The sequence below is a fragment of the Hoplias malabaricus genome, chromosome 5 (genome assembly GCF_029633855.1).
Source record: "Hoplias malabaricus isolate fHopMal1 chromosome 5, fHopMal1.hap1, whole genome shotgun sequence".
Taxonomy (NCBI): Eukaryota; Metazoa; Chordata; class Actinopteri; order Characiformes; family Erythrinidae; genus Hoplias; species Hoplias malabaricus.
In genome coordinates, this window is record NC_089804.1 from 4,710,516 (window position 1) to 4,728,874 (window position 18,359).

Consider the following 18,359-nt stretch of genomic DNA (forward strand, 5'->3'; position numbering starts at 1 on the left):
AAAGACTTATACTCTGTTAGCCATTTTAGCATTTTCACCATAGAATCTAATGGAAAACTGTGAGCACGTTAGACTCCAGTGCATTTCCCTGCTCTTTTGACTTAGTCTTATGAGTTATTCACAAACTGATCATACACAAGCTTCAGTAATCGTCTTATTTCATTCCTGTGTTGTTGTATTGTGTAAGAGACTACACACACAAGCCACATATTCCTCGGTTTGTCTTTTCCCTGTTTACAGGTAAATAATCTGATCCCGCTGTCCCTGTGCTCTGAGAGTGGAACAGATTCTTGGAGGATAATGTTTTGTCGCCTAAATTGTTCCTCTGGTTTGGCTTAAATAAAGTACTTCTCCTTGTCTGAAAGTGTGAGTGATTAGTGAGACCAAAGCCTAAGCCTAATTACTGTCTGGATGCAGTACTATTAGTTTAATTATCTGTGATGTGCACTATGTAAGGAGTACGGTGCTATTTTGGGACACAGCCCAAGCTCGTCTAATGACAAACAGAGCTCTGATTAAAAACGTGGTGTGGATAATGGATCAGGGATCCATACTTACATTTCTGTAATTTTAACGTCTAAATAAGAACTAAAAGTGTAGACAGAAACAATAAAACCATTTAAACATCAGTTTTTATTTGAGTTGTGTGTTGGAGTAATGAGTATGTACCTAACAGTGGTGGATGCTGGTCTTTCAAGGAGGGGAAGCTCAATTTCGGCCTACATCATAAAATGTGTCGGTTTATTTATACGTAAATTCACGTCTCCAAACACAAGCAGCTACAAAAAACTCACTAGAAATAGAAGCTTGATTTGTCGCTAGTCGTTTTTAACAAAGGAAATGCCGCTAAGAGGATTAAGATACTCTGGTTCAACGCAGAACAGAATGAAAATGTAATGCTCCCTCGGAGCTTTACACCAAAGTATCACTGATTCGCTGTCAATCAAAAAAGGATTCAGCCTCAGACAGATCATCCAATCATCATGCAGAAGCTGAGCGTCCGGGCCAGCCGAGGCCAGCCCACTGCCCCATAGACCCCCAGAGATGCTGAGCGTCCGATGGGCGGGACAAAGCCCAGCATTTAACCAGTCACTCGTCTCGTTTCGCTGCACTTCGCTGCACTTCGCTGCTTCTCCATTGAACTCTGTGGACGCTCAACGTCCTCACTGTTTAAAGCACCGTAACGCTGCGGGAATGATTGAGAGGAAAGCCGCGTCTTTACCAGTGATAAGAAGCTGATTCTGAACAAAAGTTAATCGCGTTGTAGTGCATATGTATTCAATGACATGTACACACAACAGTATATATTTGATCACGTATTTTTGACATTTTAGGGGAAGCTGAGCTTCCCTTGCAGTCTTCTCTGGTACCTAATATACTATTATACACAGTGCTGTCTCAGTGCGTCACATGAATATCCTTTGGTTCTGGAAAAGTGAAAAGACATAGCAGAGACAGTAAGAGAAGAAAGACAAATGGGGATTAAAACAGATTTATTACATGTCAGACATATCCGATATTTACATTTCTCTGTGGGGGAGAAGGGCGTATGCAAGTGCAGTCTCTGTACTCTATTATAAGTTAAACGTTGTAGACTACGAGGGAGGGACTTTGTGATCTGAATCTGGCTGTCGCTAGCTGCCAGCGCACACGGTACATTAACACACAGACAGTGTAGTGTATATACAAAGATAGATTTTACATAAATAATCAATGGGACTAAAAATGTTGGAGTGACCAGAGAGATCTCGGACCGAGATGTAGGTATAATTTATTGGAGTACAGTCATTCTGGAGAAGGACAAAATAAAAGATAATATAAATAAAAATTATATTGTCAAAATATACACAGGCACACAAAGCCTAACTTGCTGATTAACTAGCTGTGTCGAGCGCAGCACCGTAGAGAAGGAGCCAGCGCCTCCCAGTACCGTCACGCTCCCTTCAGCCCAGCTGTTTGGTTCCCTATTCCCAACAGTTTTACCCCAAATTCCCATTAGTTCTGGACTTTCATTTTGATCTTGAGCATATAACCTGCTGTGTTTGGTTTGTGAGTCACAGGAGACGGTATTGAGAGGGCATCTGGCACAAGCCTTCCCTAATAAAATGTAAATAAAGCCACTATAAACACAGTTGATCAACACAATATTCATATAAATAAGGTTCTGACTGGATGAAAATCCCCATGTAACTTAAAAGTAGCCTTATAAACAGGAGCGGCCTCGATGTAGCCAGTACATACTAACGGCTGGACACGAGCGGAAACACGTGAAGGAGGTAGAGCACCATCTGAAGAGATGGACGAGTCCAGACTGGGCTTTTTTTTTGGCTTTGCACAAGCTACTGCTACAAGGAAAACCTACTTGAAAATGCAGATGTTATAGGACGCTCCATCCGCAAGCTATTGCACTCTGTTATCACTGGGGTAGTGCCGTTGTTCCCAAACCAGGAGCAACCTGACGCTGACGATTTATGGACATAGGTGGATGTCTTATACCTATACAACAGCTCTGACTGTTGTCTCACAGCTTCAAGTCTACCACAATGCTTCCCCTCAGAGTCCCTCAGGAGTTGGGAAAGTGAAGTGAACAGTGTGAACCTATTCCAGGATCAGGTAGATGTCTTAGGACCATTTCAGAGAGAGTGTGACGATGGCCGTGCCCCGAGTCGAGTCGTACAGATGTGTCCTGGGCTGGGAAACACTGCTTAGTGGACCAAGACATTTCTAGACATTTCTCTGGGTTGAGGAGGGGCCATATTTCAGAATTTGATTTGGAAGCATAATTTTAATTGAATTAGGGGCAATTTTTCAAAGCTGTTTCAGTGGTTAACTTGGTGTGAAACCCAGGCCTTTGGTTCAGGCTGTGTTCACACTAGGCAGTGAAAGTGACCTATGACCGCTGAATCCTACCATTCAGCTAGCTCTGCCAGTGGAAGTCAATTCCCCATGGTGACTGTTGAGAAGTAAATGCCTAATGTGAATGCAGCCTTACTGCAGCAGCCTCTTTGACCAAAAGGCAAAACCAGTTTCCTCAATAAATGCAGGCATACAAGTCCACCTCTGTCCCAGACTCGAGACTATGAGAGCGATCCTTGCTCCATTCACAACTCGAGTTCTTCTGGACAAGTCCAAACAGGAGGTTCCTCTGGAGTGATCAGGCTTTACTGACCCCGGGAAACCTGCTGCCTTGCTGGAGAAGCGCCCCGTTCCTTTGTGGCCTAACTCGGGCCGGTTTGAAACGCAAGTCCTTCAGTTGTTTCGCAGGTGGCTCACAGGAAGCAGACCGGACCGACCTCCAGGTGGCGGATGTCACCCTGCTGCTGTGCTGGAAGATCCGGGGCAATCACCACGGGGAGCTGAGCGGGGTCCTGAGCCACGAGGAGGAAACGAGACTGATGCCAGCGGCCATCACGGACCTGTCGACATTGAGCACAAATGCAGATTCAGGTCCACTGGGGAATTCACAATCAGTCCCACTCTATTTGTCACTCTCACTTTATCGTTTACCTGACAGTTGTCCTGAAGTACATGAGGCTCCAGTGGCGAATTCTCCTCAAACACCTGACCATTCCAGCCTTGGAAACGCACAGTCTGCGGCGGACCCATGGCATCACTCGCTGGCTCACTGTAGCAGTGGAAGGTGATGGTCTGTGTGGCGCTCATACTCAACAAGTGCAGGAACTTCATCTGGACCTTACTGACCCCAAACACCACCTAAAGACAGAAACCGGCACACGTTCAGTGGACTCTGACTACCGACTTCATGTATGTGTTTAAGACCTGTGCCTTTGTCTAGGCACTGAATTGTTTGTCCATCTCCAAACAAGTCTATTTCGGAAACCACTGCAATCTTACACCTGGCTTTAAATCTGGATACCTGCCTAAACTTTTATATGTTCGGCATAATATGAAATCAGCCACATTTCCAATATCTTAACAGTCCACTTACGCCAAGCAGGTTTGGGCAAGTACTTGTTTGGGGGACCTCCTCCTACCCACACAGCAAAACCTAATTGAAAAGGCATTAAAAAGATGACTTGCAAAGCTTCTCAGCTGTCTGAATGACGTTTATATATGGTTGAAAATCAAAGGTGAATAGATGCATACAAAAAGACGCCCTTTACATCTAAAACTGGTTGAAATGTGGTATAATTTCTGAGAAAAGACATTTGTTTTGAGATAAATTTGTATCAAATGAGACCAAACCAAAAAAGCTAAAATTTCGATGTCCATGACAAACTGACGAGGTTTAGCCCAAACAACCAGTGTTCATATGACTTCGTCTGCTGTGTGGTGGGTAGGAAAGCTTGAGTGGCTCCTGACTCTGTGTACACTATAAGTGCACTATGTAATATTTAGAGGAAGTTAGGTAACTAGCCCACCCTCCCTCCTTGCCTGCCTTGATTTCAGGACAGTGTTGTAAAAGTGAATAACAGTATGCAACTGTAGGGGGAGCCCAGGGATAAAAACATATCTTACAGAGTGTCTCAGTAACACCCCAGTACTGTTACCCCATCAGGTGTGAGGTGATCTAGTACCTTGTCTGTGGAGAGCGGGTGGATGCAGGTCTGGCCTCCAGCTGTGAAGTTACAGAATACCTGGATGGCATCTGAAGTGCAGCCCAGGTTTGGATCGATCCAGAACATTCCTGATTGAGACATGAAAAATCAAACTGAGACATTCAGGTCCTACAATTACAGACTGTAGTCCATCTGTTGCTTCTCTAGTAAACCGACCACACTGTCCTCACACTCATGTCCCTCTTACTCTCACTAGTGAACCGACCACACTGTCCTCACTCTCATGTCCCTCTTTCTCTCAATAGTGAACCGACCACACTGTCCTCACTCTCATGTCCCTCTTTCTCTCAATAGTGAACCGACCACACTGTCCTCACTCTCATGTCCCTCTTTCTCTCAATAGTGAACCGACCACACTGTCCTCACTCTCATGTCCCTCTCGCTCTCACTAGTGAACCGACCACTCTGTCCTTACTCTCATGTCCCTCTTGCTCTCACTAGTGAACCGACCACACTTTCCTCACTCTCATGTCCCTCTCGCACTCACTAGTGGACCGAAAACAATGCCCTCACTCTCATGTCCCTCTTGCTCTCACTAGTGAACTGACCACACTGTCCTAACACTCATGTCCCTCTTGCTCTCACTAGTGAACCGACCACACTGTCCTCACACTCATGTCCCTCTTGCTCTCACTAGTGAACCGACCACACTGTCCTCACACTCATGTCCCTCTTGCACTCACTAGTGAACCGAAAACAATGCCCTCACTCTCATGTCCCTCTTGCTCTCACTAGTGAACTGACCACACTGTCCTAACACTCATGTCACTCTTGCTCTCACTAGCGAACCGACCACACTGTCCTCACACTCATGTCCCTCTTGCTCTCACTAGTGAACTGACAACACTGTCCTCACACTCATGTCCCTCTTGCTCTCACTAGTGAACTGACAACACTGTCCTCACTCTCATGTCCCTCTTGGTCTAACTAGTGAACCGACCACACTGTCCTCACACTCATGTCCCTCTCGCCCTCACTGGTGAACCAAACACACTGTCCTCACACTCGTGTCCCTCTTGCTCTCACTAGTTAACCGACCACACTGTCCTCACTCTCATGTCCCTCTCGCTCTCACTAGTGAACTGACCACTGTCCTCACACTCATGTCCCTGTCACTCTCACTAGTGTACCGACCACACTGTCCTCACTCTCATGTCCCTCTCACTCTCACTAGTGAACTGACCACACTGTCCTCACACTCATGTCTGTCTTGCTCTCACTAGTGAACCGACCACACTGTCCTCACTCTCATGTCCCTCTCGCTCTCATTAGTGAACCGCCCCCACTGTCCTCACACTCATGTCCCTCTTGCTCTCACTAGTGAACCGACCACTGTCCTCACTCTCATGTCCCTCTCGCTCTCACTAGTGAACCGACCACACTGTCCTCAAACTCATGTCCCTCTCGCTCTCACTAGTGAACCAACCACACTGTCCTCACTCTCATGTCCCTCTTGCTCTCACTAGTGAACTGACCACTGTCCTCACACTCATGTCCCTCTCTCTCTCTAGTGAAACAAACTAGCTGTCCTCGCTCCCACGTCCCTCTCTCTCTCTCTTTGTGTCTCTCTTATGTCCCTCCCTCTCTCTAGAAAACCGGTCATGCTCTTCTCCATCTTGCAGCTCTCTCCCTATGTCACTAGTTAACTGACCACTCCGTCCTCACTCTCACGTCCCTCTCACTCTCTCACCGTCAGCCACATGGTGTTGGCAGTCCTGCAGGTCTTTACAAATGCGTGCCGGGTTCTGGCGAGTTCCTGCAGGAGAGCGTATGCTGGCGATCACGCTGCTGAGATAGTGCAGAGTCCTGAAGACCTCAGAGCTCTGCTCCTCCAGAGAAACTTCTGTGTTCTGATAGCTCTGAAACAGAGAGAGAGCAGAGAGTGAGTGTATGCCCACCGTCACCAACTATGTGCTGGGGGCATAATGCCCCAGAAAAACTGTCCCCTGTATTGTTTGAGTCCAATACATTTGGGATGAGTTAGAGGGGGTTTTCCTGTCCTAGTGTGAGACAATAGAAAGGGCGTGTTCCTGTTTTACTGGGAGCCAAACAAAAGTTATCTATTATGTCGATGTGGAACAGTAATTCATCACATTACCATTTTCATACACAGGCAACAACTGATCAAAACATCACAAGAAAAACATCAGCAGGATGATCACATGCAATATGTGAGGGGTGATTAAAAGGCCTCATTTGCATACTGCACTCTTTGGTGGGATCAGTGCTTATAACAAAAAAACCATCACCAGAGAGTGTGTGTGTGTGTGTGAGAGAGAGAGAGAGAGAGGACATATATTCCTGTACCTCCTGCAGTGCTGTGTCCGACTCCACTATGGACCGCACGGCTGAACTGGTGCGCAGACGTCTCTGCAGACAAAGCAGACCGACCACAGTAAACCTGCTGAATGTTGCTCTTGTGTTTTATTAAAGCATCTCATTCTAAGTGGTGCTCACAGTTTGACGTTTTAAATGTTACAGTGGCAGTGTAAAAGAGGCTTTACGGACGAGTAGAAGGAGCACTATTGAGGGTCTCAGCGATGGTGATGCCATAATTGTTTTTAAAAGGTTGGTTAAGACCTGATTTGAACCGGTTTTAAATATCACTCCACCATGAGGGCTACAGTTTTGAAGAAGTGTGGTGTTTTATGGATGTTTTTTGGTGGATGGTGATTCCTGCCCTGAGCCAGTGTTTGTCTGTAAACCACATCCTGCCTGATTTAACTAGGTTTCTTTTGTTTGTTTTATGTTTGTTATCTTTTCAGTTCATTGTTGTTTAGTTCAGTTCACTTGTTTTTTTAACAGAAAATGTCATGTCTTTCTCCACTGCATTTCTCTCACCATTTGGTCAGTCACCATAGGACACACACACACACACACACACACACACACACAAACTCATTTTTATGTTGTGGTTAGGGCTTTATGGGAAATGTTTATATATTTATTCGATCTTCATTGGAAGCTTGAAACTGGAGGAGCTCAAAAGCAGCTCTCCAGACTTACTGTAAAATATGTGTGTGTGTGTGTGTGCTTTCCCGGATGTGCTCATTCATTAAGCTGGGCTCCTGTAAGCCTCTAAACCACTACAGGAATATTCCAGTCACTGTCATGATTCATCTTCACTGTAAATTGAAGTCTAAAAGCCTTTCACACACACAGAGGCCACCAGAGCGCCCTGAACCAACCACACCCCACCACCACCACCCACGGCACAAACACACGGGTGAAGTTTACGTCTAGGTACTCTACATTTGTCCAGAGCGCCCCTTGCTGGCTGTAGGGGGTGTGTGAGAATGTGTGCTTACAGAACCACTATTAAACGAGGAACAGATGATTGGAAGTGGCTTCACAGCTATTGCTAGTGGGGTTCTGTAGTGAGTGCCATGGTGAATGATTGAATGAATGAACAGGGAAGACCGAGATGTCTAGTCATCAGAAGTTGCTCAAAAGACATGTTAATATCAATTTGTAACCTATAACATGATCTGATAAAAAGCCAGGTGGGGCTGCAGTAAGTGAAGGTCCAATACAGCAGCCAAACAGAGGGAAGCTCATTTGCATAACCTGGTCTAGGCAAGTTAAAAATAACATCAACCTATAACTAACCTATAACTAAGATCAACCTATAACTAACCTATAACTAATATATAACTAACATCAACTTATAACTAACCTATAACTAACATCAACCTAAAACTAACCTATTACTAACATCAACATATAACTAACTTCAACCTATAACTAACCTATAACTAACTTCAACCTATAACTAACATATAACTAACATCAACCTATAACTAACCTATAACTAACATATAACTAACATCAGCCTATAACTAACTTATAACTAACATCAACCTAAAACTAACCTATAACTAACATCAACATATAACTAGCCTATAACTAACTTCAACCTATAACTAACCTATAACTAACTTCAACCTATAACTAACATATAACTAACATCAACCTATAACTAACCTATAACTAATATATAACTAACATCAACTTATAACTAACCTATAACTAACATCAACCTAAAACTAACCTATTACTAACATCAACCTAAAACTAACTTCAACCTATAATTAACCTATAACTAACATCAACCTATAACTAACCTATAACTAACATCAACCTATAACTAACCCATGAATAACATAATTAACATCAACCTAAAACTAACCTATAACTAACATCAACCTATAACTAACATAGAACTAACATCAACTTATAATTAACCTATAACTAACATCAACCTTTAACTAACCTAAAACTAACAGCAACCTATAACTAACCTATAACTAACATCAACCTATAACAAACCTATAACTAACATCAACCTATAACAAACCTATAACTAACATCAACCTCTAACTAACCTATAACTGACACCAACCTATAACTAACATATAACTAACATCAACCTATAACTAACCTAAAACTAACATCAACCTATAACTAACATATAACTAACATCAACATATAACAAACCTATAACTAATATCAATATATAACTAACCTAAAACTAACATCAACATATAACAAACCTATAACTAACATTAACATATTACAAACCTATAGCTCAACAGCTGTTGACTAACATATAACTAACATCAACCTATAACTAACCTATAACTAACATATAACTAACATCAACCTATAACTAACTTATAACTAACATCAACCTAAAACTAACCTATAACTAACATCAACATATAACTAAAATATAACTAACATCAACCTATAACTAACCTAGAACTAACATCAATCTATAACTAAACTAGAACTAACATCAACCTATAATTAACCTATAACTAACCTATAAATAACATCAACATTTAACTAACCTAAAACTAACAGCAACCTATAACTAACCTATAACTAACATCAACCTATAACAAACCTATAACTAACCTAAAACTAACCTAAAACTAACATCAACCTATAACAAACCTATAACTAACATCAATCTATAACTAACCTAAAACTAACATCAACATATAACAAACCTATAACTAACATCAACCTATAACTAACCTAAAACTAACATCAACATATAACAAACCTATAACTAACATCAACCTATAACTAACCTATAACAAACATCAACCTATAACTAACCTATAACTCTAAGAGACAGCAGCAAACAGATCATAAACTGAAACAAATCTAATAGGTGTGATTCGTGGTAAAATGACATGCATCATGAGCATTGTTAAAGGTACAGCAGAGTACATAGTACTTACCGATCGACCCGGGGGACCGGGGGGACCCTGGGACACAACAGAAGGCAATATCAGTACAGAACAAACACAGCTGTAAGAATTAAAACACAAGTGTAGCAGCAACATGCCGTGGGCTTATTTACTCTAAAATAAAGGGCTCATGATAAATCAGTAACCAGTAATATCAGCCCATATTTGCACCCTGTGGTTTTATGTTGGATACACACACACACACACACACACAAACACACAATATCATATAACATATGATAACACACTAATAATAAGAAGGATAAGGCTATAAACAGAAACTAAAAAACACTTTTCGTAGATTTTCTTAGCTTAGTTTTATTCATTCATTCATTGTCTGTAACCCTTATCCAGTTCAAGGACGCGGTGGGTCCAGAGCCAATCACTGGGTGCAAGGCAGGAACACACCCTGGAGGGGGAAAGAGTCCTTCACAGGGCGACACACACATTCACTCACAGACTCACACCTACGGACACTCTTGAGTCTCCAATCCACCTACCAACGTGTGTTTTTGGAGTGTGGGAGGAAGCCAGAGCACCTGGAGGAAACCCACTCAGACACAGGGAGAACACACCACACTCCTCAGACAGTCACCCGGAGGAAACCCACGCAGACACAGAGAGAACACGCCACACTCCTCACAGACAGTCATCGGGAGGAAACCCACGCAGACACAGGGAGAACACACCACACTCCTCAGAGACAGTCATCCGGAGGAAATCCATGCAGACACAGGGAGAACACACCACACTCCTCACAGACAGTCATCCGGAGGAAATCCATGCAGACACAGGGAGAACACACCACACTCCTCACAGACAGTCACCCGGAGGAAACCCACACAGACACAAGGAGAACACACCACACTCCTCACAGACAGTCACCCGGAGGAAACCCATGCAGACACAGGGAGAACACACCACACTCCTCACAGACAGCCACCTGGAGGAAACCCACGCAGACACAGAGAGAACACACCACACTCCTCTCAGACAGTAACCCGGAGGAAACCCACACAGACACAGGGAGAACACACCACACTCCTCACAGACAGTCACCCGGAGGAAACCCACGCAGACACAGGGAGAACACACCACACTCCTCACAGACAGACACCCGGAGGAAACCCACGCAGACACAGGGAGAACACACCACACTCCTCACAGACAGTCACCCGGAGGAAACCCACGCAGACACAGGGAGAACACACCACACTCCTCACTCCTCACCCGGAGCAGGATTCGAACCCACAACCTCCAGGACCCTGGAGCTGTGACAGAGACACTATCTGCTGCTCCACTGTGCTGCCCTTAGTTTATATTCCAGCATCTTATTTTATCTTTCTGTAGCTTATCGTACCTTAGCTCAGCTTAACTTTACTTATGTTACTTTTATCTCAGTATAAAAATGTTTGATAAAATATTTCTTAACTCAGAGTAGAGCATAAAAGCAATGTCAAATAAAACATTTTTAAAAATTATATCAGTCAAAAGAATCACTCAGTAAAATACCCCCCAGAGATATAGCCTCAAAAAAACAGCAACTACCATCGGCCACAAATTTCCCACATCCTTAAAACATACTGGACTTTCTTTTCTGACACAGCACTGACTAGTTTCATCAGAACCCCAGATCTAAACACACAAACACACACACACACACACACACACACACACACACACACACACACACACACACACACACACACACACACTCCTAACGGCCATATAAGGATCCTTTTGGAAAACTGGGCCCAGATGTGCCTGAAAGCCTTGATAAGAGCAGGTATGAAAGTAAACTGGTTCAGAAATGTGCAATTTCTTCACTCACCCTCGGCCCTGGACTTCCCTGAGGCCCCTGAAGCCCCTGTTGGGAAAGAGGAGAATTCACTGAGGCAAAACACAATTGATATTTAATCCCGGAAAACGCTGCAGTAGATATACAGATGTTAACCAGCTGTTTTTAAAAAAACCCTCAAAAATACAAGCAGAGAAATGATCAAAACATGCTCATGGGAAAAGCAGGAAGTGAAAGGACAATGGGACGCACAGCGATGCTGAGAGAGCAGCAGGTGGCACAGACTGTGTGATGGAGCACCGCTGCCCCTACAGGCTAGTGAGGGATTTACAGCCTTGAAACAGGACGCTGCTCAATGTCTAAGAGAGTCTGGAGTCCTTTCTTTCCTGATACATTAGGTTTATACTTCACACCCAAAGTGAGGGCTCACTGTCAGGAACGCGGGACGGACTGACTGAGGGCGGACGCATTCGCTAAAGCACAGTATATTTAATAAAGAAGAATAATAACAAAACAAAGAGACTTTAACATAACGAAAACAAACAGGGAGCCAAACAGGTTAAACGGGACACGAGGAGCAAATCAGGGCAAACGGGACAGACAGACTAAAGAACGAGACGACAGGAAATGAAACGACAACGTGGAAACTTACAGAGACAGACCGGATAACACGACTGACATGACAAAGAACGAGAGAACATGAGAACAATAGAACAATGACCAACAACAGGAAGTGTAGGAAGGGGACTTAAATACAAGACACTGACGAGACGCACCTGAGACAGATAACGAGAAGGACGGGTTAACAGATGACAGATGAGGAGGCGGGACAAAGGCGGAGACTAGAACATAAACAAAACAGAGCCATGTGCAAATAAAGCACATGGCGGGGACAACAGACTGACAGGACGAAGGCGTGACACTCACACATTCCACTCCGTATGGAATATAAGTTATCATGAAGTGTGAATGTGAGTTATCATGAAGTGTGAACATGAGTTATCATGAAGTGTGAATGTGAGTTATCATGAAGTGTGAACATGAGTTATCATGAAGTGTGAATGTGAGTTATCATGAAGTGTGAATGTGAGTTATCACGAAGTGTGAATGTGAGTTATCACGAAGTGTGAATGTGAGTTATCACGAAGTGTGAATGTGAGTTATCATGAAGTGTGAATGTGAGTTATCACAAAGTGTGAATGTGAGTTATCACAAAGTGTGAATGTGAGTTATCACGAAGTGTGAATGTGAGTTATCATGAAGTGTGAATGTGAGTTATCACGAAGTGTGAATGTGAGTTATCACAAAGTGTGAATGTGAGTTATCACGAAGTGTGAATGTGAGTTATCATGAAGTGTGAATGTGAGTTATCACAAAGTGTGAATGTGAGTTATCACAAAGTGTGAATGTGAGTTGTCATGAAGTGTGAATGTGAGTTATCATGAAGAGTGAATGTGAGTTATCATGAAGTGTGAATGTGAGTTATCACGAGGTGTGAATGTGAGTTATCATGAAGTGTGAATGTGAGTAATCACAAAGTGTGAACGTGAGTTATCACGAAGTGTGAATGTGAGTTATCACGAAGTGTGAATGTGAGTTATCACAAAGTGTGAATGTGGGTTATCACGAAGTGTGAATGTGAGTTATCACAAAGTGTGAATGTGAGTTATCACGAAGTGTGAATGTGAGTTATCACAAAGTGTGAATGTGAGTTATCACAAAGTGTGAATGTGAGTTATCATGAAGTGTGAATGTGAGTTATCATGAAGTGTGAATGTGAGTTATCACAAAGTATGAATGTGAGTTATCACAAAGTGTGAATGTGAGTTATCACAAAGTGTGAATGTGAGTTATCACAAAGTGTGAATGTGAGTTATCACAAAGTGTGAATGTGAGTTATCATGAAGTGTGAATGTGAGTTATCACAAAGTGTGAATGTGAGTTATCATGAAGTGTGAATGTGTGTTATCATGAAGTGTGAATGTGAGAAATAACGTCTACTGTTCATTCACCAAACAGGACATGAAACATCATAAAACGCTACACACATGATGGTGAGATACAGACGTATTTGGACAGTGACATAACTTTCATAATTTACCCTCTGTACCACCACTATGATGGGTCTTTCGATTTCAGATGCTCAAAGGTAGGCAAACTTATACAACAATAAACCCATAAACCCCATAAGTAATTAATAGCACAATTTTCTGTGATTAATCACAATTAATCACATGGTCTCTTGTTCAGAAGGAAGCTTTTAATAAAGGATTTTTAGATGCAGAATGAATGATTCAATGCAAGATCAACACAATGATCTTATATTATATTAGTGGAGTCTGTTGATCAAAAAAAAACTATCACAACAATAAAGTTAATATTCTAGTACTTATATTTTTGGGTGGGAGATAAATGTAGCGTGATGTGCAGGACAAACTGGTGAGAGGGTTCATTTTCATATTTAATACAACACTGGGGGCCAACACTGTGTAAAAGTGTGTATTAATGTTTAAACTCAACTAATTCAGACCTCTTTTTATAATTAAAATAAGTAACATGTCACAGTGGAGTGAACGGGCAGCTGGCAGCATCCAAAATGTGCTACAGACACTGCAGACCTCCTGCTGAGAGAGATAAACACTACTACCCTAGTCCCAGAAAGAGGACAGTAATACTTTTTTTTTTTTTTTTTGGGGGGGGGCTGGGTCACAGATGATTTTGATATTGTCAGTTAATTAGAAATGAGAATTGTTTCCTCACCATTTCTCCCGTTCCTCCTTTAAGCCCCTGGGGACCCTGGAAAATGAAAAGACACAAAAGACACAAATTAATTACACAAACCAAAATACGAAGAGTAACACACGTAAGATTAGCAACAAAGGTCTTACTGGTTTCCCCACTGGGCCAATCATTCCCTCCGGACCAACAGGGCCTGTCAAACCCTGAAAAACACACGTAAACAAACACACACACACACACACACACACACACACACACACACACACACACACACACACACACACACATAGAAATGAGCTGTGAACTGAGAAGAGAGATTGGAATGGTGATGTAAGTGCGAGGACTGAAAAAGAAGATGTAGGTGTTACTCACGAGTGGCCCCCCGGGGCCTTTAGGGCCTGGGACACCAGCAAAACCCAAATCACCATTCGGTCCCTTTTCCAAACGGAGACAAAAAAAAAACAGGACTCTTTACACACACACACACACAAAGACACACACCTAACACAACATACAGCTAAACTGAATTAGATAAACACAAACCGTTTCAGATAGAGCTTATAGTGTGAGAAATTACAAGCACTAATATTTCAGCGGATCAGGCTGATGATGATGATGATGATGATGATGATGAGGATGTGGAGGAAGATTATACACCTTCATTTATCCATGGCTTTCAGTCTTCTGATTTTTTTGGTGTTTGTTTATTGGGGTAATTTTGTCTGGTTTCTGAGCGCAACATTAATGTCCATGGTTCGGAAATATGGATAAATGTATCTCCTTATACATAGCTGCTCTCCCTGTGCTGGAGAGAGTTTCACAGCACTCAGAAGCACAGACATCTACTTCCTCCTTGTGTCGGGGGGTAAAGGATCCCACTGTGTAGCACAATGAGGAGCTTTAGCATATTTCATCATAGGATTTATATAGAACTGACCTTTGGTCCTGGGAAACCTTGCAGTCCCAATATGCCTGGGTCTCCAAGTTCACCCTGCACACACAAACACACACACACACACACACACACACACACACACACACACACACACACACACACACACAAGACTCACAGATGAATTGGACTCGAATAATATATTTACATATTTTTCAACATGAAATAAATAAGAATAAACCAATAATAAATGAAAATAAGAGTCATATACTTGGCCATATACAAAAAAAAAGGTTGATTCCTGTGTAAACGATGGTGCGTTTCTGACATATACATAGGCGCTGCACAGTAGTTTCACAGAAGCTCAAAAATAAGACGTCAGGACGTTGAGTGAATAATAATCCTGGGGTTTGAGGAGATAATTTCCTCGTCCTGCTGCTTAACAAAACACAGAGGCAAAGCCCCAGCTGTGTGTGTGTGTGTGTGTGGCAGTAAGGTGATATAACCGGGTCAGTGGATCTGGAATGTAGGCTTCTTTTCAGATTCAATATTCCTCTGTGTTATGTAAGAAATAGAAACAACTCTTCTTCCCCTACATTCTCCAAAACCCCCTCCTGCACTGACCCCACACCGTCCCTATATTCCCCCCGCACTGCCTCTTTAACATAAGCCCTTAGACTCTGAGTTTTCACTCCTATCCCAGCTCCTAGGGGCACGAAGCCTGGGATATTGCCCCTGGGCCATGTTTAGAGCCGTGTGAGGAGCAGCATGACCCATGTGTGTCAGGAACTCTCTAGATTTGGGCCTTTAAAGGAACAGCACATTATATTTTTACATTAAAATTACAGCTTCAAAATCATTGTGATGCTCCACTGAGCTGTAATAGGAAGAAGCGCCTAGTCGTTGCTACTCTGGGCTCAGCACTGCAGAAACTGCACTATGCAACTTTTGGAGGAGCCTACACTGGGGCGTTATCAGTCTAGTTACAGTATTTTAAGAACTGCTCCTATATAACATACCAACTGATCATTGACTGTGGATGGTGAGTGGAGTAACTCTTACCACTTGTCCTTTCGCGCCGGGCTCACCCTTTTTGCCTTGGTCTCCAGAGGCTCCTTCCAAACCCTTCGCCCCTGCTGTACCTCTCTCTCCAGGCAAACCCCTCTCCCCCTGTAAAACCACCACAGATCATGCTAGGGCTGGGTCATCCATCGCTTTTATATCGAGGAATGCAACTTACTACAGCCTTCAGGTTTTAAATAGAGATATTATACATAACAAACACTGTACTGTCTACGAACTGTCACTACACTAAACGACAGTCAGACGCTCCAGAGTCAGGGTTCAAAATTAAAGCCAGATGTTTTTTTATAAAATAATAATTACAATGAAAAAAGGTCTTGGCCTTAATTTATAAAAAACAAATCACAATGTAAACCGCAGTTTCAGTATCGGTAAAAAACATCACAATACGATATTTTCAACAAATCGTTCACCACTAGATCACACTCAGAGTCAGAATCTCATCACTTTCTGACACCAGCTCTAAACCTTCCAGTAAGAGCTCTGTAGGAGCGAGGGAATGTATCCAGAAGAAAGAAATGACTAATAATAATAAATTTAAAAAATGATAATAGAAGTATCTGACAGAGATGTAGAAAAGACTGCATTGCACCTGAAGTCCTGCAGGTCCTCTGTCCCCAACAGGTCCTGGTAGTCCAAGCTCACCCCGAGGCCCAGGAAGCCCCGCCCTCCCCTCTAGACCTGGAGCACCGCGCTGTCCCTGCAATCACACATCAATCAAATTGAAAATGACCCAAATGAAAGATTTGTGTTGTGTTTGGTGTAATGTGTGTGTGTGTGTGTGTGTGGTGTTTGCAAAAGAGAGGTGTGTCCTGCCAACAGCCCATGTTGGACAGATTGGACTCTGTGATTGGACGGTGATTGACAGCTGGTATTCATATGCCAAGATAAATAGCTGCTGGCACTCACACACACACACACACACACACATGTGTAGGGATGTGTTGAATCCTCTGTTTCACATAAGAACTCAGCTATAGATGATCATGTGTTATTGTATTAATACAACAAAGACAAATCTGTGATTAACCCCTGCAGCGGATTAGAGCTGAGAGGTGGCCAGTGATTTATATATCAGCAGAAAACACACACACACACACACACAGAGTGAGTACTGTGGGGGGGCTATAGGGTGTTTCGGGAAGTTTGCACGAGAGAGAGAGAGAGAGAGAGAGAGAGAGAGGGAAAGAGAGAGAGGGTTAAACTCACTGTTCGGCCGATCGGTCCGGGCGGTCCTGGTAATCCAGGTAAACCAGGAGGACCCTCAGGTCCAGGATATCCCATCATCCCTCTAGACCCTGGCAACCCGGGTGGTCCCTAAAACGCAAAATACACAATTAACCCTTTAAAATCCACACACATTCACACCTGTGGACAAGTTAACACCTTAACCAAGTCACTCAGGCGTTCACCTTTGGACCACTGTGCCATCTTCAATATTAGAGGAATATTAGTGTGAACCATATATTTAAGTTACTTAAAGATGCTATATATGACACATTAATATAGCAGCAGGTAACTAATTACAGTGTAAATCTATAGTGGAGTAAATGCATCCTGAGCAGAGAAGTGCTGGCTGGTGCTGTCTGAATACGAAGCATTTGTTTTGGACTGAGAAGCTGATGCTCTAGTGCTGTGGCGGTAGAATGTCAGATAGAGCACCTTTAATAAATAATAATAATAATAATAATAATAATAATAATGTTTGCTTTGAGCTGGTGTGTGTGTGTGTGTGTGTGTGAGTGTGTGTTTGCATGGTATTTACCTCCTCTCCAGGTGAACCTGTCAGACCCTGAGCACCATTTTTTCCTGATACTCCCTAAAAGAGGAAAAAAACTTATATGATTTTTTTGGAAGACATTTTGATTTCATAAGAAAACATCTGTAAATATTTCAAACACAGGATCTGAGGTGTGTGAAATCAAATTTTTACAGATGTTACAGATGTTGATTTTGCAATGTTAAACCATGACTACCGGGGCGAGGCCTTCAGGTCAGGCCAAAAA

The 18,359-nt window shown here is 42.8% G+C and overlaps 1 protein-coding gene across 1 annotated transcript in view; it reads right to left on the reverse strand.

The window, feature by feature from the left end:
- Positions 1-1,486: 1,486 nt before the first annotated feature.
- The window catches only part of LOC136697956 (collagen alpha-1(XXIV) chain-like), a 109,029-nt gene continuing 92,156 nt past the window's right edge, over positions 1,487-18,359 (reverse strand). Inside the window, exons 46-60 of the mRNA XM_066673320.1 lie at positions 18,119-18,172; positions 17,563-17,670; positions 16,946-17,053; positions 16,333-16,440; positions 15,316-15,369; positions 14,751-14,813; positions 14,528-14,581; positions 14,400-14,435; positions 11,673-11,708; positions 9,833-9,859; positions 6,888-6,950; positions 6,271-6,439; positions 4,539-4,648; positions 3,508-3,714; positions 1,487-3,416 (exon numbers count right to left, since the gene is read on the reverse strand). Coding sequence (XP_066529417.1) covers positions 3,270-3,416; positions 3,508-3,714; positions 4,539-4,648; positions 6,271-6,439; positions 6,888-6,950; positions 9,833-9,859; positions 11,673-11,708; positions 14,400-14,435; positions 14,528-14,581; positions 14,751-14,813; positions 15,316-15,369; positions 16,333-16,440; positions 16,946-17,053; positions 17,563-17,670; positions 18,119-18,172 — 1,344 coding nt within the window. The 3' untranslated portion in view covers positions 1,487-3,269. The remainder of the gene's footprint in view (positions 3,417-3,507; positions 3,715-4,538; positions 4,649-6,270; positions 6,440-6,887; positions 6,951-9,832; positions 9,860-11,672; positions 11,709-14,399; positions 14,436-14,527; positions 14,582-14,750; positions 14,814-15,315; positions 15,370-16,332; positions 16,441-16,945; positions 17,054-17,562; positions 17,671-18,118; positions 18,173-18,359) is intronic.